The sequence below is a fragment of the Cavia porcellus genome, unplaced genomic scaffold, assembly GCF_034190915.1.
Source record: "Cavia porcellus strain 051 isolate PalLab524CR breed Dunkin Hartley unplaced genomic scaffold, mCavPor4.1 scaffold_2, whole genome shotgun sequence".
NCBI lineage: Eukaryota > Metazoa > Chordata > Mammalia > Rodentia > Caviidae > Cavia > Cavia porcellus.
In genome coordinates this window covers 108,990,588-109,016,528 of record NW_026947485.1, presented here as the reverse complement: position 1 = coordinate 109,016,528, position 25,941 = coordinate 108,990,588, and the positions used below count along the sequence as shown (strand labels likewise).

The window sequence follows — 25,941 nt, the reverse complement described above, 5'->3', positions numbered from 1 at the left end:
TCTGTAGGCCCTGACAGAATAAGGGAGAAAGCCAAGTTGTTCAGGAACAAAGTAGAGTTCTGGATCAAATACATTATTACTAGTATAGACTCTTGTATTACTTTTTTTAAGGGCAGCATTGTTTTGTAAGATTTCTGCATGCTAAGCAAATGTCTTTTTCTCCATACAGTTTCTATCATCTCCCCATTCTCTTATTAATCAAAGATACATCTAACCAGCTACAGAACTGTTTATCCAACAACTTCTATTATAGAGCTGATAAAATTCAAATAAAGTCAGAGGAAGTCCAGATGTAGGATGACCTCAGTAACCTCCTTCCAAGAATGAGAGTTTCTGTTGGGCTGCTGAAACACTGAGACCATCCCAGACTTCTGCTTTATGATGTTATGTGAATTTTAGGTGATTAAGGCCCTCCTACTTCCATGGAGGTTTCTAAACCCATAACCTGAAATCCTGATTTATGACTAATAGATACATCAAGGCACAAGTAATTCCCAAGTCATTTGGAATAGGCTTCCTAGGTAGGGATTTTAAAGTTTCAAAGCTACCCCTATTTGCTATACATCTCTTTTTAAGCTAAATGGGTTATGAGGATAGTAAGGACCACTTTCCACATTGACACCAAGTTGCCCAGAAGACTTCTAGCTACTTCTGCACTGTTTCTGCTCTTCTTTCTCTCTTTCTTGCTATTTCTCCTTGTTTCTGTCTGTCTGTCTGTGTGTATATATAAATATTAATATATAGCACCTATATGTGATGTCTATCTCTATCATTTATCAATTAACAAAATTGGGATTTCACTGTATCTGGTTTTATCAGTATTTTCTTATGTGATTACAAAACTGGTCTCAAAAATGTAAATATTAAGTCACTGGTACTATGTCAATGCAGTTATTGTGATTAAACTAATTTTCTATTTTGGGATATTTAAATTGTTTCCAATATTTTGGTGGCATTACAAATAAAACTGCATGCATATGCCTGTACCTAAATCATTGGAGACAGCACTGTTATTTTCACTTGGGCGAAGTGGCAAGATGTGGAATAACCCAACAAAACACATGGATACTGCTTTTGACTCCATTATGAAATACAAATCTATGCAACTGATAACAGAATGTGCATGTCTTTTTGTGCTGTGCTGGTAATTTTCTATTACCCATAAATTTTCTAAATTGTACAGTAAAATGAGATCATTTGGTGTTAACTGCATTGAGTTGATTCCTGGTGAGGTTCAATGCTTTTGTGGTCTCTTCTCTCCTCTCCTTTCCTCTCCCCTCCCCTCCATCTTTCTCTTTCCTCTGCACTAGCATTCCTTCCTATAATTTTCAGTGTTCCCTACACCTCCACCAAATGCTCTTCTGTGCTTTGATTGTCTGGACCCTTGCATTCCAGCCTTTACGGTGGGGGTGGCATCAGTGTATCACAGAAGAATCCAGAGGTTGTCAACTTCTCTGCAAAACTGCAAGGCCCACAGGTGGTCAGCCGCCTCTGTCATTTTTCAACTAGGATGTAGAATCTCTCCCAGAGTGCAAACCTCAGATGTCAGTGAGCCTCTGGTCTCCATCTCCCAGGGCCCTCCACACAGGAGTGCTGGCTGCAGGACCTAATGACTTCGCCAGGTGAGCTTCCTACCCTGTCAGCTTCTCACAGGATCCTGCCTCAGAGGAAGTGTTCCCCACTGCTTTGTGGAGACCAGCAACTGTAAATCAGGTAAAGATGTGGCCCTGACTTATTCATCCTTGTAAGAGTTTTATGTGCTGGAATCAGCAAGGGACCCATTTGCCTGATTCATGACCAATTTGTGGAGTCATCACTTAGAGTTAAGACTAACCCACCTCGCTCAGCGGGCTGGCATGAAGAGGGGTTGTGAGGCCAAGGTACCCCATGGTGGGAGGCCTGGTTTTATCTCCCCACCTGGACTGACCATTATCTTTCAGAGAGTTCAGACACATGACGGGGAATCACAGAACAGTGGGGAACTCTTCCTCCTGGTGCTGTAACAGCTCTTCCCCTCCCCCCGTTGCCTTCCAGTTTGTCTTCTGTAGGACAGGGCCACAGCTGCATGGAAGGAAGGCACTGAAGGAGTTTTGCCTGGTGCTCATTAGCAATCAAGGACAAGACTGAACTCAATAATATTTATAATAAATTATGGCCCCTCCTTATAGAAGAATATTAGGCATCTATTAAAAAAATGTTTTCAAGGAATTTTAATGACACTGAAAAGTGCTTATGACATGAAGTGAGATGAAAGGACAGATGTGAAACCTCTACATAGAATACAGAATATGATGTGAAAGACTGATGATATAAAAGATTAGCTAAAATACTGTAAATGATTATCTCTACAGGTGAGATGATGGGTACACTTTATGTTTCTTTGTTATAGTTTAAAATTTTCTTACATAAAGTCTCTGGGACTCTTATTTACCAGAAAAATAATTTCACAGTATTTTTAAAGATCAAGTCTAATGTGATGCGTCTCAGCCCCCTGGGGGTTGTCCGAGTTCCTGTTGTTACTTCTGCTCTCTCCTGTTAGGCAGTGTCAGGATGAACAGGGCAGCTGCCCTGCCACAGTAAGCCACATCTTACTAAAGATGCAGTCAACTTTGGACTTCAGGACTGCTTCCCTACCCTCTCCCTTCCTTGCCTTCTTTTTCTTTCTTCTTCCCTTTTTCCTCTTCATTTCCAAGCTTTTTTAAAAAAATTTGATCCTGGGAAGTCTTTTGAGAAAAGTAAATCTCAACAAACAAGCAATCCTGACCGAAACCAAATTCTCGACAAGCTCAATCAGTCAGCTGCAACCAAACCAAATGGTAGGAGGGCCCTCATTTGGAAAAAACTCAGTGGACCCAAAGACTGCTGTATACTGTCCAGATCACTGTTTTTCTGGTTGGCTTCTGATTTCAACTCTGGAAGGGAAAGACTGCCTTCTGTAGAATACAAAAATGACAGAACGCCCTTCAACAGTATCAGTGACACCTCACTGTGTACTGAATGCTTCCGGAAGTTGGACTAAAATATGACCTATTGTTTTATTTGGTTTTTAAAACCACTCTTAACCCATGAGAAACCCAGGCTTACCAACATTAAGTAAGGAGGTGGATGCCTCCTCGCCTGTGTGAATTTGCCTGGGTTAGGGAAGCTTCCCTGGAAAGCAGCCACTTCAACTACAGACGGGAATGCTCTGGATGGCAGCCTTAGCTGCTGAAGCTGGAAAAGCCAGGAGAGCTGCATTACCAGGGGGCATTCTGTATGCACCTTTCTGACTAAAAATGACAACTCAACTCACTCTGTAGTGCCACAGGTTTATACCAAAGCGTACAGCCACGCAGCACAGTTACCTCCCAGGAAGTAGGAGGCTGGATGCTCTGGAGTTGTCAATGCTGGGTTCCTGCACAGCCTTAGCTGAAGCCAGCTGGTGGCGGCTGCCGTTGATGGCTGTTTGAAGGACTGGAGGTTTTGATGGTTTGTGATATTCAGGTCATGCCCCGAGGTGACTCCATGAGTTGCTGGGGATGTGGGTCCATTTTTACAGTGACAGGAATGTGACAGCAACTGATTGGGACTCAGGTAAGTTATCCTCCTAATAACTATTACCGAGGCTCAGCCAATGTGGCCAAATGCATGGTTTCAAGCCTGTTCACGACAACACTGAGTATTCCAAACAAGCTCCTTCTACCTACTGTGACACTGTCCCATAAATACACCACACACACACACACACACACACACACACACACACACACATATACATGAAGAGTAAAATATATGTCTAAAACAGTTTTTAATAAAACACAGCCAATTTGTTCACAGGAGCACAGGGTACAGGTAACTGTGCTAAGTGTAACCTGTACATTCTTCTAAAACACCAGCTGGCTTTTGTGGACTTGGCTGCCAGGAATAGTGACCTTTGGAATACAGCTTCCTAGACAGCTGAGCCAACCTTTGGCAGCAGTGAGTCTGTCCTCCTAGGCGGGGTTGAGTCAGTGTCACATGCTCTTAAGGTCCCTAAAGACCACATGGGCTGCATTTCGTCCAGCAGCTCCCATGACTCCTCCTCCTGCAACCATAGCTTTGCTCAGACGTCCACCAGGGAGGGAGACAGAGGCATACGACAGAGACCCAGCAGCACCTGGGACCACTACTCAGAGACTCTGGGCTCCCTCCAACATCCCTGAACTACAGTGGGGAGGGGCGGGGCCATGGCTGAGGCCACATGTTATGCAAGGAGACAATGGTGAAATGAACATTCAAGAATAAGGGGTAGGAAAGATGGGGCGCACAGCCTACTCTGGGAGACTGAGGCCCCCACAGCTCAGATAAAGTACCAAGAAACAGCAGCAGCCTCTAGTACACTAGGGAGGCTTGTCTTCTGCACAAGAAACAACTAAAAATCTAACTTTACTGATTTTTCTGTCTCAAATGTGGGTGAGGGCTTTAGGCAGGTAGGTCTCCCACAACCCAAAACTGGAATGGGAAAGACGCTGTCCTGGAGACAAACCCCAAATTTGAGGGCCATGAAGAAGTGAGGGCTGCGCTGACTAGCCAGTCACTAGGGGCACTTCCGCTGCACCAGGGGCGCTGGCAGCTTGTTGGGGCAGGAGGTTCACACCGCTTCTCTCTCCCTCCTTGCACACCCCCTCTTCTCTCTGCAAGCCTCCGCTCTCCCACAAGACCTCACAGCCCACACAGGGAAGTGGATCTGTGGGTCACTTACCAGGATGGGCCCCGCTGCCACAAAGATAGAGGCCTGAGAGAGGGGAGCGGTACCCAGAGTGCAGTGGCACGGGGCGGGCGAAATAGAGCTGGTCCAGGGACATCGCACAGTGGAATATGTTCTGTGGAGACAGGGCCGTGGATGTTAGTGCTGGAGTGCTGCCATCTTTTACTATCCTGGTTGAGCTCTTTATTTTATTAGTATAGTATGCAGTTCTTGCAGCTTAAAATCATCTTGAGGAGTGGCTACATGTACATGACAGCTTCTTTTTTAAAAAATTCTTTTCTCCTTTTCTCTCCCTCCCCTCTCCTTTAATTCCCCAACCCTTTTTTTGTGCCAGGGATTGAACTTATGACCTGGCACTTACCAGGCAGGTACTTATGCCACTGAGCTAAATCTCTGGCCCCTCTATCCCATTTTTTATTCTTGTTTATATTATTAATCTTAGCTCATGTTAGGGAAAAAATATTGAGTTTATTAGGTTCCTGCACATGGTGTATCTTTATTCTACTTACTTCTAATACAAGAGATCTGTCTTCTCGTCCCTATTACACCACTTCTTTACTACGGAGGTCTGTACCCTTGTCCCTTCTATTTATTCTTTATTCTTCTCTTTGTTTGTACTTTTCCTAACTCAAATGACAGATACCATATGGCATTTAAGTTTGTGCATCTGATTTACTTCACTCAACAGTATATTTTCCAGATGCATAAACCTGTTTCAAGTCTCTCATTCTTTATAGCAAAATAGTATTCCATTGTATATAAATACCATGTTTTCTTTGTCTAATCATTTGTTGATAGGTTTACAGGCTGTTTCCAGGATTTACCATTTACAAATTGTGTTCCTATAAACACTGGTATGCATTCATCACTGTAGTATTATGTTTTAAGCTCTTTGGGTAAGATACACAGCAGTTCTCAGTTCTTTGAGAAAGTTCCATAGCAGTTGTACTGGTTTACATTTCCACCAACAATTTTTTACCAAAGCATTTCCAGTATTTGTTATTATTTGTTTTCTTAATTATCATTCTTTCTGGAGTTAAGATGAAATCTTAGCATTATTTTAATTTGAATTTCTCTAATAGCTAGAGATGTTGGGCACTTTTTCGTACATTTCATGACTATCTGAATTTCTTTCACTGTGAAGTGTCTGTTCATTACTCTCACACATTTCTTGGCTGGATCTTTAATTTTAGGTGGTTTAATTTTTTTGAGTTCTTTGTATATTCTAAGATATTAGTGCTCTGTCTGGGGAGTAGCTAGCAAAACTTTTTTCCCATTCTCTAGGTTGTCTCTTTACTAATTCTTTTGCTGTAAAGAAGCATTTTAGTATGATATGATCCCATTTGATGATTCTTGCTATTATTTCTTGTGCAATCAAAGTTGTGTTTAGAAAATTCTTTCCTATGTCTATGTCTTCAAGTATTTTACCTATTTTACCTTCTAGGGAATTTCATGCTCCTGTTTTAATGTTTAGATCTTCGATCCATTTTTACTTTAATTTAGTATATGATGAGAGATAAGGGTCTCATTTCAATCTGCACACAGGTAACCAGTTTCCCCAGGACCACTTGTTAAAGAGGTCTTCTGTCCTTAAACATAAACTTGTGGCCCATTTGTCAAAGATCAAATATCTGAATGTCTCTGAGGAAATTTCTGCACCCTTAATTCTGTCCCACTGGTTCACATATATGTTTTTGCTCTACTACCATGCCATTTTTTTTTTTATCACTAATGCTTTGTAGTATAGCTGGAAGTCAGATATTACTACGCTTCTCTGCTCTGCTCTTGTTGCCCAAAACTGCTTTTGCTATTCTGGGTCTCTTTTGGTTCCGTATGAATTACTTCTGATTATAATGGCAGCCACAGATTGGCTCTCGCTAAAGAGCAGCGCTAGGACTGGCTCCTCACGGAGAGCACCTTCTAATGAAAGCCACGTGGGAGAGGCTGCCATGGGTGTTGAGGCAGAAGGGCCACAGTCCTGGGGATCATCTCGTGTGGTCCCTGTTTCTCTATTTCCCACCCTTCCTGTTCCTTAGCTCTGTCCACCACTCTGTCCCCTTCCCACCATGGTCTCTGCCACAGTTCTCCCTTCCTGAAGAGGGCTGGGTAGAGCTGAGAGAGCAGAGCCAAGAAGGAGAGTGAGGGGAAGAGTGATACGAGACTTCAGGCTCATACTCACCCCTCCAGGAAGCCCAAAGATTCTCTCCAGATCTGGCGGGGTGAGGATGTCTCTGCCCACCACTGAGCCCTTGAAGCCAGGGGCGTAGGCCTCGATGCAATCAAATACTGTGTGTCCAACAGCAGGGGACAAGATGGTGTTGAGGAAAAGAGGAACAGGTGTTATGCTTGTACAATGAGGTAAATTTACTAAAATTTATTAAATTACATGCTTCAAAGAGTATTTAAAGACACATTATACCTCAATAAGTAAAAAACCAACAACAAAAAAATAGTCCACAGGCAAAAACATGGCATCACAAACACAAGAGGACTGAGGCCAGTCCAGGACCACTTTTTCCCCATCTCCTTATCACAAGCCTAAGTACAAAGCTGTCCATGTTTGGAAAAATTCAAAATATTTTTCATCTCACTCCTTTGCTTTGCGTCAGCTTCTGCGTTTTGCTTGAAATGCCCTTCACTTTCTGGCCAACTCCTATTCATCCTTTAACCAAGATCAAATGTCTCTTCTTTGAAAGCCTTCCCATTCTGCTTCCTTGGCTCCCTCCTTTGGTTCAGTAAAATGCATAGTACTGCAATGACTCATTTGCTGCTATCCCTGACCAGACTGGGGACAACTTGAGAGCAACTTGTTCTTTTGGCTTTCTTAGAAGCCCAGTACAAAGTCAATAGGAAGTTCCCTCCAGTTCTCGTCTCCCCTCAGGACATGTAGTTATTCATCCCGAAACAGGCAGTCAGGAGGGGAGGTTCCCCTTGTATCACATGCAGCTGAGTCGGGTCACAGGGCAGCTGTGTGGCTGCCTTTACCTTTGTCTGCGTAAGCATTTTTCTCCTGCTTATCCCAGATCTTGCCTCCTGCCAGAGTGTAGGGCGTGTACTGGGTGAAGAGGGAGATTACATGGCAACCAGGGGGAGCCAGCGTGGAGTCCAGCGAAGATGGGATACAGAGCTCAATCATAGGCCTGCAGGGCATGGGGAGGGAGAAGGGCGGCCTGAGGAGAGGGGTTGGGGAGCCACTTGGAGGTGACTCAAGACAGAGGAACATCTCTGAGGCAACGCCAAAGCTGGGCTACTTGTCACTATGAGGCCACAGTAGTTACTTTTCACTCACCCACTAGTTCCTGTCCAACAGCAAATTTCACTGACTTTATGTTCAAACTATACCCTGTATCTGGCTCCCTCATCCCACTTCCACTGTCTACTTTCGGGCTGGTCTGAGCCACTATCCACTTTCTACCTTGGATTTTACAACAGTAACCAACTTCAACAGATCTACACAGTAGCCAAGGTGGTCTTTCTAACGGGCAAGTCGAGCTCCGTAACACTTCTGGAGTGGGAGTCAGGAGCAGCCAGTCAACTAGCACTAATAGGATCTACCCGCTCCAGTTCCTTCTCTCCAGCCACTCTGACCTGGGCCCTTTGCCTTCACACATCCACATAATCCCACCGCAGAGCATGCGCACCTGACCATCTTTCTCTCTGGATGTTCCTTGCCCAAAAACCATCAAGCCTGGTATTCTCCCTTCCTACAATTCTCTGCTCAAATGTTCCGTTATGAACATCTGCCCAGCAGATCCTCCCCTTCCTGCCTGCTTCTCTGCACTGCGCTTATCACTGATACCCACTTGTGGATTGTCTCATCTTCTCTCAATGGAAAGTCAACAACTCAGCTTTTGCCTGTTGCCTTTGCTTGACACAGAGAAGGGGTCCCCAGATATTTACAAAGGGATAAATCACTATCCACTGCATCCTTCTCTAGGGCCACATGCTCGTCACTATAAGATACAAATGTCTGTGTCTGGCATGCCATTAGCTTTTTTCATTTGTGTCTCTGACCCACACAGAGTACAGAGCCTACTATGCATACACTTTGTATCTGTTGGTTGAAGGACAAAATGGAAAGATGTGGGGCTCACAGTGTTTGCTAGGATGACATATACAGCTGTGGCAAGACACAAGAATGCTCTTAGAAACTTTGCATGAAGGCAGTTTATCTGGTATCATGGAAGATGCCAACTAGGGGCTCAGTGTGTGCGTCATCATGCCTCTGAATTAGGGTACCTCATTTTCTCTAACATAAAGCATTTTTTCTTCTTCCCAACCCCAGCACTATCCTCTGGAGGACTTGCTCTTCTACTACTTGTAACAATCCCTGACAGGTTCTGCTCCCTGGTCTACAGATTTCTCACCTGGGATACACTTCCTATTCTTAGAACTTAGGTTTAGAACAAGGTAGATCCTAGATCATCACAAAGGTTCAATGGTTGAAGAGTTCCTGCCATGTCTGCATGGCTGCTCCCTATCCCTGTCCCCTGGGCCAGAACATCTAGGGGATGCGAAGCCCAAGCCCAACTACCTGCAAGAAGGCAGGCCGCCCTTGGCATCTTCAAAGGCCTGATGGAGGAGGAGGGTGTTTTCGCAGTTCAAGTGGATGGAGCACTGGTGATGGGGGAGCGGCTGGCCTTTGGGAGCATTAGGAGCTGCCAGGAAGTTGGGCAGCTTGTCCACGGCCACTAAAGGACCAAAGAGGAAGGTCAGGTCTCCAACCCTGCAGGGCCCTTACCCTACAGCCATCACCTTGCTCGCCCACAGGTGGACTGAAAGCCTGAAAATGTGAAGTTTCACTTTCAAACTGGGGGCAGGCTGGAGGCCAGGGATAGAGATGGTGTGGGTGTTTTTCCCCAGACATGAAGGTTTCCCACTCAGACAGTGCCGAAAGTTTCAGTTCTGTTATCAGGTGTTCTTACCATTGATCTTGGTAACAGGAGACTGTGTGTCCAGCTGGGAAATTCTCTTTGTGAATGCCTCTGGAAGCCATTCCTGCAGGAAGCCTCTATGACAGGCCAAGCACGGCCAGAGTCCCAAGGGAAGCTAACTTTTTGCTTTGCTTAGGTCACTCCCTCAAGCTCTGTCCCTGGAAATCCTTGTCATGCACCAGAGCTAGCCAAGCCACCTCCTTCATGAAGCCACTCAGCCTGATACTTCATCCTCTGAGCTGTGTCAGCAGCCTTGCCAGAAAGCAGCTCCCACCCTGCCGTTTTATCTTCTAGTCTCTAAATTCTGGAAGTCTTGACATCTGTCTAATTGCTTTAACTTTGCAAGATGCACTGCAAGGATGTTTGCTAAATTTTGTTAGTGGGAACACACAGAAAGAGTGGTATTACCTCTAACGTCCCCAGAATGACCAGTAATTCTGGGCACACATGTACGATCTTCTGGGGACAGAGAAACGGTGGTCAATGGCAATAACAACCCCAGATTCTCAGCCTTCTCTATTGAATGTCCATTGTTCATGTAACTTTGGAGTGACTTCCCACTCTCACTATGGGTTTGGCTGTGAGACTTGCTTTGGTCAATGTTAGAAAATAAGACACCAAAAGAGGAATTAATATAATGTTGCATGATTGAGCTTGCTGGATTCTCTGCCAGTGCCTGAGAACATGCTTGGACTACTGACCTAGAAGACTGAGAGGCACCTGGAGAAGAGGCAAATCATCTTGGCCATTCTTAAACTGTCCTGAACTTGCCACAGCCAGCCAATCCTAGGCACAAGAAGAAGGATAGCAGAGCTGGTTGGCTGCCCCACAGCTGACTATAGGCACGTGAGCAAGCCCAGATCACTGCAGTTCAGCCAAAATCTACTGAATTCTCCATGTCTGCTACTATTTCTTCTCATTTGCCCAGAAGGTTTGTGTCTGGTTGTTCTGCAATACCAATATAGTGACAGATCTTTGACACAGACACAGACAGTGGAATTAAAGTTGTGAGAGAATAAAAATCAAGGAAGTAGGAAAGTTGTAAAATTAACATTAGATAGAAGGTCAGATGTGGGTTCTAGGGCTGGTTCAGCAAGTAACTGCCAGCTGCATGGCCTGGGTCACCTCACCTCTCTGAACCTTTCTCCTATGCAGCTTCTCTTATTTGTTACTGGACCATTACCTGCTTGCTTCCCCAAAGGAGACAGCACTCTTATCTCCCGCACTCATGTAGTCCTGGTTCCCCTGCTGGCCCTGTGTTCCAGCCCTTCCTGGGAGACGTTTCACCTCCATTCTTGGCTCACCTGTGGTGTCAACTTCAAGAAGGTGACCTGAGGCGATGCACTGGACAGCACCACTTTGCTCCTCACCTCCAGGCCATCCTGTAGTACAACTCCTTGAACGCGTCCTTCACTGTTGACTTGTACCCTGGTCACTGTCTGGATTCCACCAGCAAGAGGCCCCACAAGGAAAGAAGACTCAGGTTGACTCTGGTAGGATTCCACAGTTTGCACTGTACCTGGCCACTCCTGCTTCCTCCTCCCAATCTAGCCCTCCGAGCTTGGTCAGGTTCTGGGGAAGCTCACCCCAAATGTTGCTCAGTTATTGGTGACTTCAGAGAAGCCGGTCAGGAAAACTGGGACATCCCTGACCACTTCTCTGCTGCCACAGGGTACACCACCCTACTTGCGCCGGGATGTTAAACCCCACTATTTCCCTCAGGAAAACAAGGGGTCTTCCCAACTCCAGACTGTTCTGCAGCATGGCCAATAATCAGGGGAGGAGGCACTTACCTTTTCAGTGAAAATACTTGTTCCATATGCAGAAGCTGAGCTTGCAATGGCATCAGCAAGGGCACCCATGCCACCCTGGACATAGCCCCAGGCACCCTGCACTCCCTCCAGGTGCCCCATCACATGATGCAGCAGCACATATCTAAGCACAGAACATAAGACCAGGTGCTGGAAATGGAATTTCACATCCCGAGCTTTACATCAAATATCGCTTTCCGTCTTGAACCTTCTTCCTGCCCCCACCCAGCCCTTTTCATGAACCTTTAAATGGGCGCAAGCTCTTTGTCTTTTCAGTCCCCATGCAAGTGTGTTCAAGAGCAGTGCCTGAGTGTGCTCAGTAACTGACAGTTGCTCCCGGCCCTGCCCTTGTTCTCTGGTGAATGTGCTCCCTCCTCCTGGCTCTCAGTGCCCTTGCTTACCCACTCCCTGGAGTGTGGGGGCTTGTCATGGCTCCAATCACAGCATCTGTTGCTAGAGTGGCTTTTAGAGGCTCTGACTCAAACCACTGGTCCAGCACCTGGACAGCAAAGTTGCAAGGAGAAGGCCTCAGAGACCTGGCTGGCAGACCCAGGCCCGAGGCTGGGAAGTACTGACCTTGGTAATGGGAGCTGTGAGGACCTGGTAGTACTGGGGAAGCCGGGCCCCAAGGATGCGGCCTAGGAGACAAAACCCACAGGACAGCAACTAGGACAGGCTGTGAGGAAACACTCTGATCTGGGGTGAGGGGATAAGAGCACTGCAGTCTGGCAGGCAGGGCAGCATAGTGGTTGCAGGCCACAACCCCTATCTTCCCAGAGGCATGGCCTTGGACCTCCTTTTAATGTCTCTGAACTTGTTTCTATATCTGTAAAATGGGAGTCATATTTCACAAGGACCACTGTGAGGATTAAATGACACATGTAAACATTTGCAAGTTCATAGACACTGACTGAATTTAGCTGTTAGTATTATTTTTGGAAAATTTGTAACTTGTACCTTATTCCCTTATTTTGAACTCTATAAGGTACATTCCCTGGGAGGAGTCCATTTCTGTGACACTGATGCAGTCTTGGTCCAGATTTGGTTTCAGCCACATCATCCTGAGACCTCAATGTAGGCTCCAGGTGGACTCAGTGGAGATAGTCTAGTAACTGGTGATGAGTGGCAGGTGCTTGGGGGTTCAGGTTTATTACCAGGCATCAGGAAAGCAGGCTCCCTCCTCCACCCGTGAAAGCCACTCCTCACTTCTTAATGGACTCACCTGCCCTCAGCAGGGGTTTGAGAGTGGACAGTGCCTTCAGCCTCTGCAGCAGGGAGTCATGCTGGAAGGCTGCCATATCCACAGGGGCTGCATCCAGCAGAGGGTCAATAGCCCGTACCAAGCGGTTCATGTACTCCTCATATCTGGGAAAGGCCTGCAATAGAGCTCTAGATCAAGGCTCCACTGCCCCAAATCCCACAAGGATAGTATCTCCATGTCCTGTCCTCCATGTCACTCCCACATGGCCACCACACTCCACAGCAGAGTCCTGATGGTTCCTAATGCTTCACTTAATGTGTAGCTTGGCCTGGTCCTGCTGAGTCCTCCTCCCCCAAAGTCTGTGTTGATATCAGCCTCAGGAAAAGGGCATGGGAGAGGACACAGAGACCTGCGCAATATGGAAGCTGCCAGGGAAAAGAGTTTTTGTAGGCCAACGCAGCTACAGAAACTGGCAAGGGTCTGAGGATGTGGGTGCTGTGATAAGAACAGAAGTTTTTCTTTTTGTCCTTCCATATTTCCATATGTGACTGGTGGAGGCTGGTCTCTTCCTCAAGCCTCAGGGTACAGAGGTTCTTGCCTCATCTGTCAGTCTGATGTGTCACCCACACACAGTGACATAAACCTGTATCTCCTTGTCCTATGAGCTCCCACAACAAAACCTGTTTTCTTTAACTGGATCCCAACACCCACCCTCCCTCCAGGAGACCAGTGACAGGGGCAGGAAAAAGCGCTTATGTCTTTGAAGGCACTCCTGATTCTGAATCCAGAGTTTTTATGTGGGCTGAGCTATACCCATGAATGTGCCATGGAATTATAGTAGGTTACATAAAGGAAAGTTCTGTGTTGAAGAACTTTTGAGAAGTCTTGGTAAGAATGAAGCTAAAGAGGCCACTCTAGAACAAGCTTTTAAAATGACAACTTGCAAACACAAAACCAGAAACAGGGTTTTCTGTATTCTATGATAGGAAATGAGCCCGGCTTCCCACCAACAGGCAGGGCCATGGCCATTGCTGTGCTGACTCCTGCCTAAGGCACCTGAGATAGGCAGGTTTGGAAGAGGGCGGAGGCCAGTGCACAGAACAGTCACAAGAGAAGCACTTGGAAAAAGCAAAGTTCCCCAGGTGATTCTGCTCATCGGCCAGGTTAAGAAACCTCCTGTTGAAGAGATAGGCACCATTTGTCTGTGGCTCTCTACGTTCCACCAAATACTCAGTTAAGACAACACAAGGCAATGTACATGGATTGTACTAACCTAGATTCTTCTTATGAAAATGTCTCCATTAAGATCTGATTTAATGGGCTGGGGATTTAGCTCAGTGGCATAAGCACCTGCCTGGCAAGTGTGAGGTCATGAGTTCAATCCCCAGAACCAAAAAAAAAAGGATCTGATTTAATGCTACAGCTTCAGCATGTAGCATTCCCTATCCCAAGAACCCATCATAACCAAGCCCATTATATTATACAGTGATTCATTTTCTAGACTGCAGCTCAAGCAAACAGCACACACACACCACTTCCTTTCACAGACTTGCACACCATCATGAACCCTTTACTGTCTTGGGTGTCAGGGGATTGATGCCAAATTGAGTGAATATTTTCTTCTTAAGTTCCTGATCCAGGTCATTTTATCCTTAACTGTCTCTCATCTGCCCTTCATCTTCCTTTGTGGCTTTCATGTGGAGAAGCCTTTGGGCTTCTGTCTGGAAGCAGGAGGGATCTAAGGCACACATAGTGAATGTGCATACCAGTAGGTTCCCTTTTGAAATTCAGCATGCGGAGGCCATCTGGACAGTAGCCTCATACTGAACATGCACAGGGTTGAAGGCCTTAATCACTGCCCTCCATCCCTTCTCTTCACAGGGCCTGAGATCAAAAGCTAGTTCAGACTGGAGCCTTCCAAGGAAGGCAGGATGCCCTGTCCAAGCCCCCAAGGCCTCTGGACACTGTGTTCCAGGATAGCACCAATCCATTCCTTCCTTTCAAGAGCCGCAGCCAGGATGGTGACGGGGAGGAGCTTAGTCTCTGGTCACTTTTCCTACCTGGGCATCTTTCTGTGAGAACTGGGCAATCTGCTTCTGGTTTTCTGCCATGTCTGTGCCCAGCAGAAGGGACCTGGGCACTTTGTTCCCTGTGTCACCTTCCAGCATGGGGGTGAAGGAGTAGGGATTTCGAGGATGAAGCCTCAGGCCGTGTTTCTGCAGAACACAAAACATATGGGCAATATTTTAGGGGTTTACAGTGTCTGCTGTTGACATTTCTCCAATTGTGTTTGTGTGGCCCCTGGGTAGCTGTCTGCAGGTTCCTAACGTATGGGGTCCTGGCTTTCTTTTTTTTTATATATATAAGTTTATAAAAAGTTCTCCTGCACTCAATGACAGACCATACCATACCATGCCACACTGTGCTTTTTCTGTGGCAGAGACTGTACCAGGGTTTATGATTATTACCACACAACATCTCTCTAAGTACTATTATCCTCTTTGTGAAAACATCACGATGGAAATTCAGAGAAGTTAGATGATTTATCCCAGATCACTTTAAGAGTTGCACCTATGTTTTAAAACCTCATGGCTGTGACTCCCAGCCCCTGGGTCTCAGAAATAGTCTCTAAGTGTACTGCTTCAGAAATAAATAAAATTTACAGAGACATATAAAAAAGTGGTTATGTGAAAATCCATACATATAATGTAGATATATTATTTACATCAAAATTTTTATTTACTTTGAAGACTCACTTATTCCTGGGTCACTGTAAATAGAAGTTCTCTCTCAGTGTTTAAAATATGACTTGATTTACAGATGTTTCTCTATGGGGGCAAAGATACAACAAAAGGGACATGGACTGCTAACCTAAGTAAGCCTTATCCCTGCTGCTGTCTAGAGACTTCTTTCCCCCACCTGTGACCTGGGCCCTCACTTCTGTAAGGTTTTTTATTAGCATTGCCTGCCCTGACCACATCACCACTTCCTGTCCCCTCAATCTGCATTATTTTTTCTAAAGCCCTTGTCATCACATGGCTAATTATATACCATGTTTCTTCACCTTCTAAGTAGAAGAGAAGGTCCATGAGGTCAGGGGCATTGTCTGTGTTGCACACTCCTGCATCACCTAAATGGAGATTTAGGGCATCAGCAAGCATTATGCTGAGCAGAGAGGAGAAGGCTCTGCTACAGGCAGGTAAGGCGCCAACGCACAGAATGAGACCTGTAAGTGTCAGGATGACACACAGAAACCACAATAACTCTTCCCAAGTACAGCTCTAACTGTCCAAAACAGAGATGCTCCAGGTGGCTGGGATGGCCAGGCATGGGAGCATTTGCTGCGGAGATTCTGAACACAGGATGGGGCTGGCAAGGGAGAATTTCATGTCCTTTCTAACATTAAGACTGAGAAATCTGACTTCAGGTTGGATGTCTTCCAGCTTGGTTTCCTTAATACAGTGACCTGTTAAAGCCCAAGGAACATCCTGAGTTCTTCTGTCACTCTCACTTTTTGGCATCCCAAGCAGAAGCAAGTCTTGGCAGCCTCTACTACACAAGCCTTGGCTCAGGCTGCCATCTTGTGAGGCACGGTAGCAGTTGTCTCGTGGAGGTACCTGGGGGTGACTTTAGTTCTCACCCCCCGAAGAAGAATTTCCAGGTCTCCAGTGCAGGCTGGGCTCTCCAGACTTTCCCTATCATACTGCTTACTTTCTTTTCTTTCTGCCAGTTACCTCTACCTGAAGTTCCATCACTACCTCCAAGTTTATCACTGGATCCCCAGGGCCTCTCCCAGTGCCTGGCGGCGCAGGTGATCAGGAACATCGACTAGACAAATTAATAACCCCTTCTCATAGGGGCCCCAGAAATTATCTAAGTGTAACTAATTAAACAGGAGTCATTTTTGACTGATTCTAGGATTTTTTCTTATAAATGGTGACTTTGTCATTGTTTATGGTTTTAATTATATGGTGACAGAAGAAGGGGCATTTAAATACCAATGACCTCCAGGAATTTGTTTAGAGCATCACATTCTCTTAAAATGCAAAAACAGCCCATTCTCTGATTAGCTATGTAACTTTCAGCATCCCAGCCCAGGTCATCCCAGGTGGAATCCCCAGAAAGGTAGATCAGAGACCAGGGATATAGAGATTTGAAGGGTGGAGTTCTGAGCTATGTTTGGAGCCTCCTGTTTTAGAATGACCTGAAGAGATTTTAAAATGCTTGTTCCTGTACCCCACTGCTTCTATAGACTCAGACTTCTGAGCAAGAACATTTGGAAATGTCCAATTGCCTACTGGTCCCCAGCTCATTCTTAGGAATCTGCAGGTTCGAAAACTTCAACTTAGAGTATTCCTACAGTAAAATACGAACAGAAGGAATATAGTTGAAACTTGGAAGATCACCAAGGAAAGGAAAGGACAGAGGTGGCCTCTGGCACTCAACATCTGACACCACAAATAATTGGTACATTTACCAATTGCTCTTAGCTATAGTGCGATATGGGTAAAGACCCCAGAGCAATTCCTACGCCCTGGCTCAACTGTGTTCAGTCCTGGTACCAGGGTATTTCCTCTTTCTTTCTCAGTAATTTCTTACTTCTGGCTTCTGTAGTCACCTAATTCACAGGACTCCTCGAAGAATCAATTAGAGAAGCTGAAGAGCTACAAACAATGACTGAGCATTATGTTAATTTCGAACTTTAAATTCAGGGCAAAACTGGTGCCCAGTACACAGCAGCTGGCAGGCGCTTGTACGGGTGGTTCCCAGGGCCGCTCCTTGGTGGGATGGTGACAACGCAATGAAAGGGGTAAGGGAGGAGGTTTGTGAGCGGCAGGAGGGGCAAGTCGATGGGAAAAATTTAGCAGGCTAAGTAAGTAAGCAAAAAGCAGGTGAAAAGGATTGGAAAAAGTGAAAGTTCAGGTCTCACATCTGCCCATGCTGCCAAGAATGGCAACAGGCTCCAAAGCTTAATGAGGGCAGAAATAGGGCTTGTGTCTAAGGTATTTCTGCAAAATCTTGCACTCTGGCTCTACTCAGCTGTCCTACTAGTCAGTTAAGACACAAGGAAATGACAGGGACAGGGTGAAGCTAGGGGGCTCCTGACTGCCCAGGGCACTGCCAAGTGCCTCCATATAAAATGAGGACCTTATGTTGACAAACAACTCTTCAAAACATTTCTATGTGAAGTTCTCCCACTTTTAAAGACATCTGTGGGCTAGTGAACACTGATCTGTGAAACGCACCAGGAGACCTTGTGGGACAGGCAAGTCCTGCCCTGGAAGGGAGAGCCCATGAGTATCTCTCAGGTACGGGATAGAGCCCGCTCAGGGTCAGGACAGGCAGGCCTCACCCCAGGGGAGAAGGTGGAACTGCTGCACAGGCTACTCTACCTTTAGCTCCAGTTCGGTATAAATCTGAGGCCTCAGCAGGCTGAGCAGGTAGGATGCTCGGGAGAACTTAAACCCTAGAACCAAAGAGAAGAATGGGTCACCAGTGGCCACCTCGTCCCCACCCCCTCCACCCCCAGTGCTTACCTGGGATGATTTCCTCAGTGACACTGGCACCCCCGATCACATGACGCCTCTCGAAGACCACTGTGTTCACCCCCAGCTTCTGCAGGTATGCTGCCTAGGGGAGCACAGGGTCTTTCCCTTATCCCTCTGTAACACAGGGACTCTTGGGGTTGACAAGGGGTCTCAGGATCCTCATTGAAGGGCCAGCCAGCTTGCCATTCTTGGTTCATGCTACTAAGATGTTTTCTAGTATGTGACATGTCTGTTTCTGTTCCCCAACATGTCCCAGCTGAAGGTGACATCCTTAGAGGCCTGGGCGCCGTGGGAGCTTACACTGCATCCTGCCCACCCTGCCCGACGTCCCTCTCCCTCAGCTGGGAACAAGCCTCTTTCCCCACATGGTGAAGTTGGCTTCAGCATACAGAGCCAGAATCCAAAGGTCCAACTCTTCATTCTCTCTGCTGGGCAAGTCCAGCACTTGACCTGTCCAGCTCCAGTTTCCTCAGGTAAAGGGGGGCCAGGGCAAATAGTGTCAACTCTACCTACTCCCTAGCGCTCCTGTGAAGATGACCCGACCTATTTCCCAGGGGCTTGAAATGGTCTCTGGCACATGAGATGTGTGATAAATATGAAGCTGAGGCCGTAGCAGAACCTTATTTTGAGGGAAGAAATGATGCAGGGCTTTCTATCAATTTTCTCTGTCACTTAGTGGAAAATCAATAAACTGAGCTAATCCTGGACATACAGTCTCTCCACACAGTGCCAGTCTTCCCAGCACCACTAAAACCAATGTGACAAGGAGAATCAAATTTAGAAGTCAGACTTTTTAAAAAGTTCACTTGGCAACCACCATATGCCAGACACTGTGAATATATCTAATTTAATTCACTCCATCATCCTAGAGGCAGGCACTGTGGCCCTCCCCATTTCACAGATGAGAAAACTGAGATGCAGCAAGGCTAACAACTTGCTTCAGACTCCCAGAGCTGATGAGTGGAGGTGGTGGGAAGTAAGCCCAGACGGTCTGAACCCAGGGTCTACAACCTTAACACATGCTACTGAGAACAAACAAGAAGAGTCTCTGACATTTGGAAACTGGCCTGGCATGCAGATGTGAGTCTCCAATTAGATATAGAACGTTTCAAAGAATAGCCTCAAACAGTTATACTGAGACCAGGATAGAATGTGATACAACACGCCCACTGTAGTTTTGACTAAACACAGACAAGACCAAGCTTCTGTGCCATCCAAAAAATATCAAACACGCCCTCCAGCCAAAATGAATGACTGCTGCCTCTTCACCAGTCACCGATGTCCTCATGTTGTCTCTGCTCTATCAACAAGATTTACAGAGAATCCCAGTCAAAGGGCTGTCCTCACTTTCTGACAGTCTAATCTGGAGAAAGCCTTACCCTCCCAGGCCTTCCCCCACATTATCCAACCAAAGCTCGGATCCTGTTGAGGTTTTTTCTTACAACTTCTCACTGAAATACTCCGTGGCCTCTGGTGTGTGTCTCCCTTGCTAAAATGGTAAGGAACTCAACTTGGATAACCACAGTTGTGGTCCTGGTCCCCCTTGGAAGAAGGGCAATGACACCAGCCATCCCGTCCCTGGACATATCCAATAAGTCACCACTTGTGTCTCACTTAATATGCCAGCCAGAGCTCTGTTGTACCCTGCTACTGTCACAGCATCTCTGCATGGTGGGAGCATTATTCCTATTTTACTGTGGCTCAGAAAGGCTGGGTGCCTCACCTTAATCTTTTCAGATAGAAAGTGGTAGAACTGGCATACAAACGCATGTTTACATTAATTAAACCAGTGTTAAAACTGCTGTAGAATGTTCAACTAAAACTGAAACATTGGGCAAGGTATTAAGGGTTAGCAACGTCCCCTGGCATCTCACACCATTTCTCCAAGTTCCTCCATCTCAATATTCCAGAGCTGCCACTGCCTCCAGATGATGGTCCACATTGCTCTCTGATCTGTGCCCAGCACATGGGCTTCCAGATGAGGGCTGTAAGACCCTCAGTGGCCTCTTAGAGGTATATGGATCCAGGGAGGAGATGACAGCTTGGGGGTGCCTCTGGTCCAGCTAGGGTGGGGTCTAGAAGCCAGTTGTGCTGGGTGCAGGGTCCTGGGCCCCCTCTGTGAAGTGGGGCTCCTCACCTTGCCAGGGCCCACTTTGTACACAAAGCAGCTACGTACTCTGAGTGATACATTACACAAGTCTTTCTCTGTACACTAGGACTGTCCCTAACCTGAAGTGAGAGCCCCAGCCCCAGGGTCCTAATCCTCAGGTGCTAATCCACTTCTTCTGGATCAGTTATGTGCACACACCTTCTTACTTTCAACAACATGCTTCTCAATGCTAGCTGACCCCCACCCCCAGAGCATGGCGGGGGCATCATGTGCCCTAGGACAGGACAAGAGAGGGAATTGTGACATCCTCTCTAACTGGCTATAGATGTGCACTGGACTGGCTCCTGCTGGGCACCGGGAGCATGGACAGCTGTCCTGGGCCTTAACTCTGCCACGTTTCCTCATGCTGCACCCCAGTGCTGAGACTTAAAGGCTCCAGGGTCAGGGACATGGGGCCAAGAGGGAAGTACTCACAGCCACCAGACCGTTGTGTCCTGCAATGAGAAAGCAGAGAGGAGGAAAATGTCACTGGTCAGTGGACAGATACACACATTCCTCGGGGGAGTGAGGTCACTTATCCCTGCCCCAGTCCAGAAACAGTACTGGTGATTCTTTCTACCCTGCACTGGATGTGGGCACAGCCAATTTAGGAGCCATCAGAAAACTTCAGTTCTCATGCTGACTTGAATGCTGCCCTCTGGCTTGGTCAGTGGCTCCCTGCTGGAGTGAGGGGCAAGGAGAAATCCATGGTTTCCTGGGCTTCCATCACTTGGGAGGAACGAGTGCCCATCAGAAGAAGCATCCCAGGTTACATGAAGGGGAAGAGCTGGTGCACATGGCTACGCAGGTGACTATTGCTTCAGTGGGGAGCTGCTGCCCTGTGTTTTTGGGCTCATGAAGGGCCCAAAAAGGTGCAAGAGGGCTTTACCCACAAAGAGGGATCTCCATCAAGCTATAGTGCCCCAAAATGACACGAAGACTAGTTCAACATACACAGCTTCAAGATGTGTGTAAGGGTGCTAGCTGCCTGGGCAAAGTTTTCTGTCATGTAACTTTTTTCTAAAACTATATGTAGGGCTGCCTGGGATAGGACCCCCAAATCATGTTTTGGGGGTCCCATGTTCCAAAGCAAGCCATGAATAGTGATTGTCTTTCTAGCTCTGACAAGTTCAAAACTATCTGGGAAGTCTGGTAAATGTCAGGTCCCAGACCCTTTTCCTGGAGGGTCCCTAACAGGTTGGCATGAACCTGCTTCCTGCTGCCTCCTGCTCTCTGATCTGTGCCTAGCACATGAGCTCTGAGCTGAGCTGGTCTCTTCCTTTCCCTACTCAGCAGAAAAGGCAGCTGCTAGTGGAGAATCACATGTGGGCAGAGATTAGGCCCCAGTGGTTGCCAGCCAGCCCTTGGGTTGGTTCTTTTTGTCTTTGGTGATAGATGGCCTGACTCTTTAAATTTGTCAGTAGATGGCCATGATTTCTGAACACAAACCAATGTTGACTTAAATGAAATGTCCAACTGTTAATCTGACAAATATTCATAGGCAGGGAGTGCCGATGTCCCATATAATGATACTTTTTTCATGACTGTGTCAGTTTTAAGTTTCCCATGCGGACACTACCAGAATTTTGGAGGTCACTCAACAAATTTCTCACTCACTAATGGAATCTCTGAAATTGAGTTTTTAAAATCCTCTTTGAATATGATTTAAAGCTATAAATAAATAAATGTATCTTACACTGTGATCTGGCACATATTCCATGAATAAATATATTTCACAGAAATAAAAATTTCATAAACTAATATTAACTTTTGACATGTGATAAGCATGTGACAATCTATTTGGTTATATTTCATTTTTAAAAGTACAGAAAATGTTTTCTAAGAAAAATTTTAAAAATATGCTGGTTGGGACTCATGAATGACATAAGTTGCAGATGAGAAGCTCTTCTGTCCATACACAAGTTCAGGGCAGGTAGTCCTGGGTCTACTGCTTACCCACTAATATTAACTTTTGACATGTGATAAGCATGTGACAATCTATTTGGTTATATTTCATTTTTAAAAGTACAGAAAATGTTTTCTAAGAAAAATTTTAAAAATATGCTGGTTGGGACTCATGAATGACATAAGTTGCAGATGAGAAGCTCTTCTGTCCATACACAAGTTCAGGGCAGGTAGTCCTGGGTCTACTGCTTACCCTGACATGGCCCTCACAGAAGCATTTAACAGAGAGGAGCCTCTGCTTCCTAACATTTGAAACAGAGGGTGTTAAGGACCTTGTGGTGTTGCAAGGAGGATTAACCAATAATATCTGTAAAGCACGTGGCCTTAGCAGACCTAAAAAATATGGTAGCTATTTGTCTTTAATTAGTGGTGATTATCAATGTTGGAAAACTAACATCTTCCACGCAACTGGATCCAGTTCATTGATGGCGTGTGAGCCCACAGAGGCACAAACAGACCTCACATGGCAAGGGTTGAAGATCCAATAGCTCAGAATCCTCCCAAATTCTAGCCGAGCTCTCTTATGGCCTCGGGGGGCCCTAGGTTGCCTCCCAGATTCCTCGGGCAGCAGACCTTGAGAGGGGCTGCCCCGCACAGGTGCTACAGCTGCCTGCAACAGACATCACTCACAGCACTGGTGAGGGTACATGTGCTGATGGCACATACAATCCTGACCACTTGCTACGAGTCCTGGGAATCTGCATTTTAACAAGCTCCTGAGGTCATTCTTGGGAATATTAGGTCAAATAGTGAAATCAGGGTCTCTTCAAAGAGGTTGCCAGGCACTGATGACTTCAGGGACTCAGATATAAGCCTTACCTCATAAGATGCCACTCTGTCCTCCCTCAGACTTGAATGCCTTCAAAGCAGGCTTCAAGGTATATTTGCAATTAACAGAGCCCTGTGAAAAAACTCAAGCTGAGGTGTACTCACAAGGGTGGGCAGTTCACTAGAGCAGCTGGTGATCTAGGCTCCACATTACCCATTAGGAGCCATCAGCTAGGCTGTGACCAAGAGGAGAAGGTGGCTTCTCTGAGGCTTAGAGGCCTGGGTGTTGCCCTTGAGCCCACTGGGTATGCTGGAGCTGTTTCCACTGCCCAGGGGTCCTTGAATCAGTTGTCAAACATAGCCATTGTTAAAAAATAAATTACATAAGCTTCCCATCAAATAAATGATATTAAAAGGTAGTAACTACCCACAGCTCACTGTTTCTTAATTATTTTACTACATTTGCCCATGGCCTGTGCTCTTAGGCTTGGTCACCTGCCTCTGTGTCCCTGAGTGGTAGATACAGAGGGATGTGCCACTCTGTATTTCTCCCAGATCACATGCTGCCATCTTAATGCTAGAGAAAGGCCAAGGCCACGTGGAAATACTTTACAGTATTCCACAGACTTCAGTGCACAGCACACATTGGGGATGGATCTACTGTTCTGTTGACTGTTATTAGGCTTAAGCAAGTGATGGCAGGTTTATTTTACCTGTTTATTTAAACAGGTAAATTTAACCAAGCCTCTGGAGTCTGTAGCTGTTACATTGGGAATAAACAGCACCAAAAATGGAAAAAATATTCCTCTTGTACCAGGAAACTATTATCTGAGTGAGCAAAGTCATTCTTATCACTGAAGAAGGAATAGCGTTGAGATAGAAACCTTCAGTTTCACTTTTCCACGTCTGCTGTACTCCTTCAAGTAAATGAAAACATCAAGCATTCCTTTCGGAACAACATCCACTGATGAGTGGCAGTGGTAGGCTGGCTATGTGAATTTGGCAAAATGAAGGAATATTCTGTTAAAAATCACCTGACAAGCCCTTGTCGCGACGTATGCCTGCAATCAAGCCACTCAGGAGGCCACAGCAGGAGGATCATATACTTGAGGCCAAACCGGGCTCCTTAACAACACCCTACTTCAAAACAAAATAAAAACAAAACCAAACCAAAGGGCTGTAGCACAGTGGCAACATACACAAGACCCTGGGATTCAATCTCCAGCATGGGGGAAAAAGATTCAAATGGCCCCCTGAAATTTAAATTAAGAGCATTACATATCTGATTTGTAAAACCATATGCTACACTCAGTGGCAGAAAGCCCCTGGGTTTCATTCCCAATGTTGAAGACAAAACAAAACAAAACCGAAGAACCTTATGCACTACATGTCTTCACTTCAGTGAAGACATTCAGCAGCTCCCTGCTTTTAGTCCACGAGAATGCAGATGCCAAACCAGAACATTAACTCTGGAGCTATGTTAACTTCAGCAAGGTCTTTCAGGCCTGCTACTGGTTCTGGGCTCTGTTGGAAATAACGCCTTCTCCAGGCCTGCAGAGGGGGGTCTGGAGGGGCACCTCACTCACTCACTCAGAAAACTTGGATATTTTTAACCAAGAAGACAGCAAAATGTTGCAGGACCAGTGCAGCTGACCCCTCATTCTGAGGGAAGGCAACCAAGTCATTCCCCTCTGTGGGGATATTGTAGGATCTCTAGGACTTGGTTCCACTTTTTCCTGTCTTTAAGACTCTGGTCATCTTTATGATTTTGCTCATTTTGCAGGAGACACAGGGAAGCCCCTGAGCTCGCTCTTTCATTCTAGATGGCAAGGCTTATGACCGGAGGGCAGGTGTCTTCCCTCTGACACATCAAGCTGGCATGGGAACTGCAGGATCCTGACTCCCACACCAGAGGGCCTTCATCTGTGCCCCAAACTTCTGGCCAGGCTGTGCCCTGAGCAGAGGAGGCAATGGGGCTCAGTAAACACCCCCTCCCCCGGGGCCTTGGCGCCGGGCTGCCTGACCGACCTCAGCTGAGGCTCTTCTGCTTTACCTGCTCCTATCACTACCGCATCGTACTCAGCCTTCACGTGTCCCCCAGCTCCTGAGTGGACTCTTCTCACAGCAGGGCCAGGAGAGACTCCCACTACCCTACTGAGACCTCGGCAGCTGGCAGCCATTTTTGCCTCTAGGAACCTGCTTGCAATCAGCTTGGCAGGCAGGCCTGCTTGATCAGCAGCAGCAGCCAGGCAGGGGAGGGGCTGGCCAGGGGAAGTGGGAGGAGCTGTGGGCTCTCGGCCGGGCGACACAGGTCCAGGGAGGAAGGTTCCTCCAGAGGCAGGAGAGGAAGGTCCACCACCCCTAGGGCTCCTGCATGCCAGCCCAGGGGCTCAAGGCTCAGCAGACAAGTTTGGAAGGGTGGAGCCAGGGCCAGGCCAGTCACCCTTCCGCTCCCTTATTAAAGGTACATGCGGGAATCCTCAGAGTGGGAGGACAGCCAAGGCAGATTCCACTCTGGCTCCCTGTCCTCCTGCAGGTGGCGGCAGCCCCATATTCACAGGCAGCCCAGGTGGAAGGAATGACCACAGCAGGTCTTGGACCCAAGCTGTCACAGATAGCGAGGATGATTGTACAGAATCAAGGAGCTGCATTAAACCAGATACCTCACATCATAGGTGCTAAAAATTAAGACATTAGTTAAAAAAAAATACATGTCCTGAACAGTTGGGGAGAGGGGCTTACAGGAATTATTTTTCCTTTGTGCTTTTCACACTATTTTTTTTCTTTTGGTACTGGGAATCAAACTCATGACTGCGCTTGCCAGGCAGGTGCTTTCAC

The 25,941-nt window shown here is 46.5% G+C and overlaps 1 protein-coding gene across 2 annotated transcripts; it reads right to left on the bottom strand.

Annotated features, from left to right (window-relative positions):
* Window positions 1–3,770: 3,770 nt before the first annotated feature.
* On the bottom strand, window positions 3,771–25,510 carry Pyroxd2 (pyridine nucleotide-disulphide oxidoreductase domain 2). 2 transcript variants are annotated; one of them, XM_003479782.5, is made up of 16 exons: window positions 25,157–25,509; window positions 20,806–20,825; window positions 18,210–18,303; window positions 18,066–18,139; window positions 14,733–14,888; window positions 12,694–12,847; window positions 12,048–12,109; window positions 11,873–11,970; window positions 11,454–11,595; window positions 10,965–11,099; window positions 9,652–9,724; window positions 9,261–9,417; window positions 7,712–7,866; window positions 6,906–7,012; window positions 4,721–4,841; window positions 3,771–4,063 (listed from the first exon to the last, which is right to left on the bottom strand). In XM_003479782.5, exons 1-16 carry the CDS (start codon window positions 25,281–25,283, stop codon window positions 3,993–3,995), a joined length of 1,746 nt encoding a protein of 581 aa, XP_003479830.1. In that variant the 5' UTR covers window positions 25,284–25,509; the 3' UTR covers window positions 3,771–3,992. The 2 variants fall into 2 exon arrangements, with proteins under 2 accessions (XP_003479830.1, XP_012999033.1); XM_013143579.3 differs by lacking the exon at window positions 14,733–14,888 and having other exon boundaries at window positions 25,157–25,510.
* Between the last annotated feature and the right edge of the window lie 431 nt (window positions 25,511–25,941).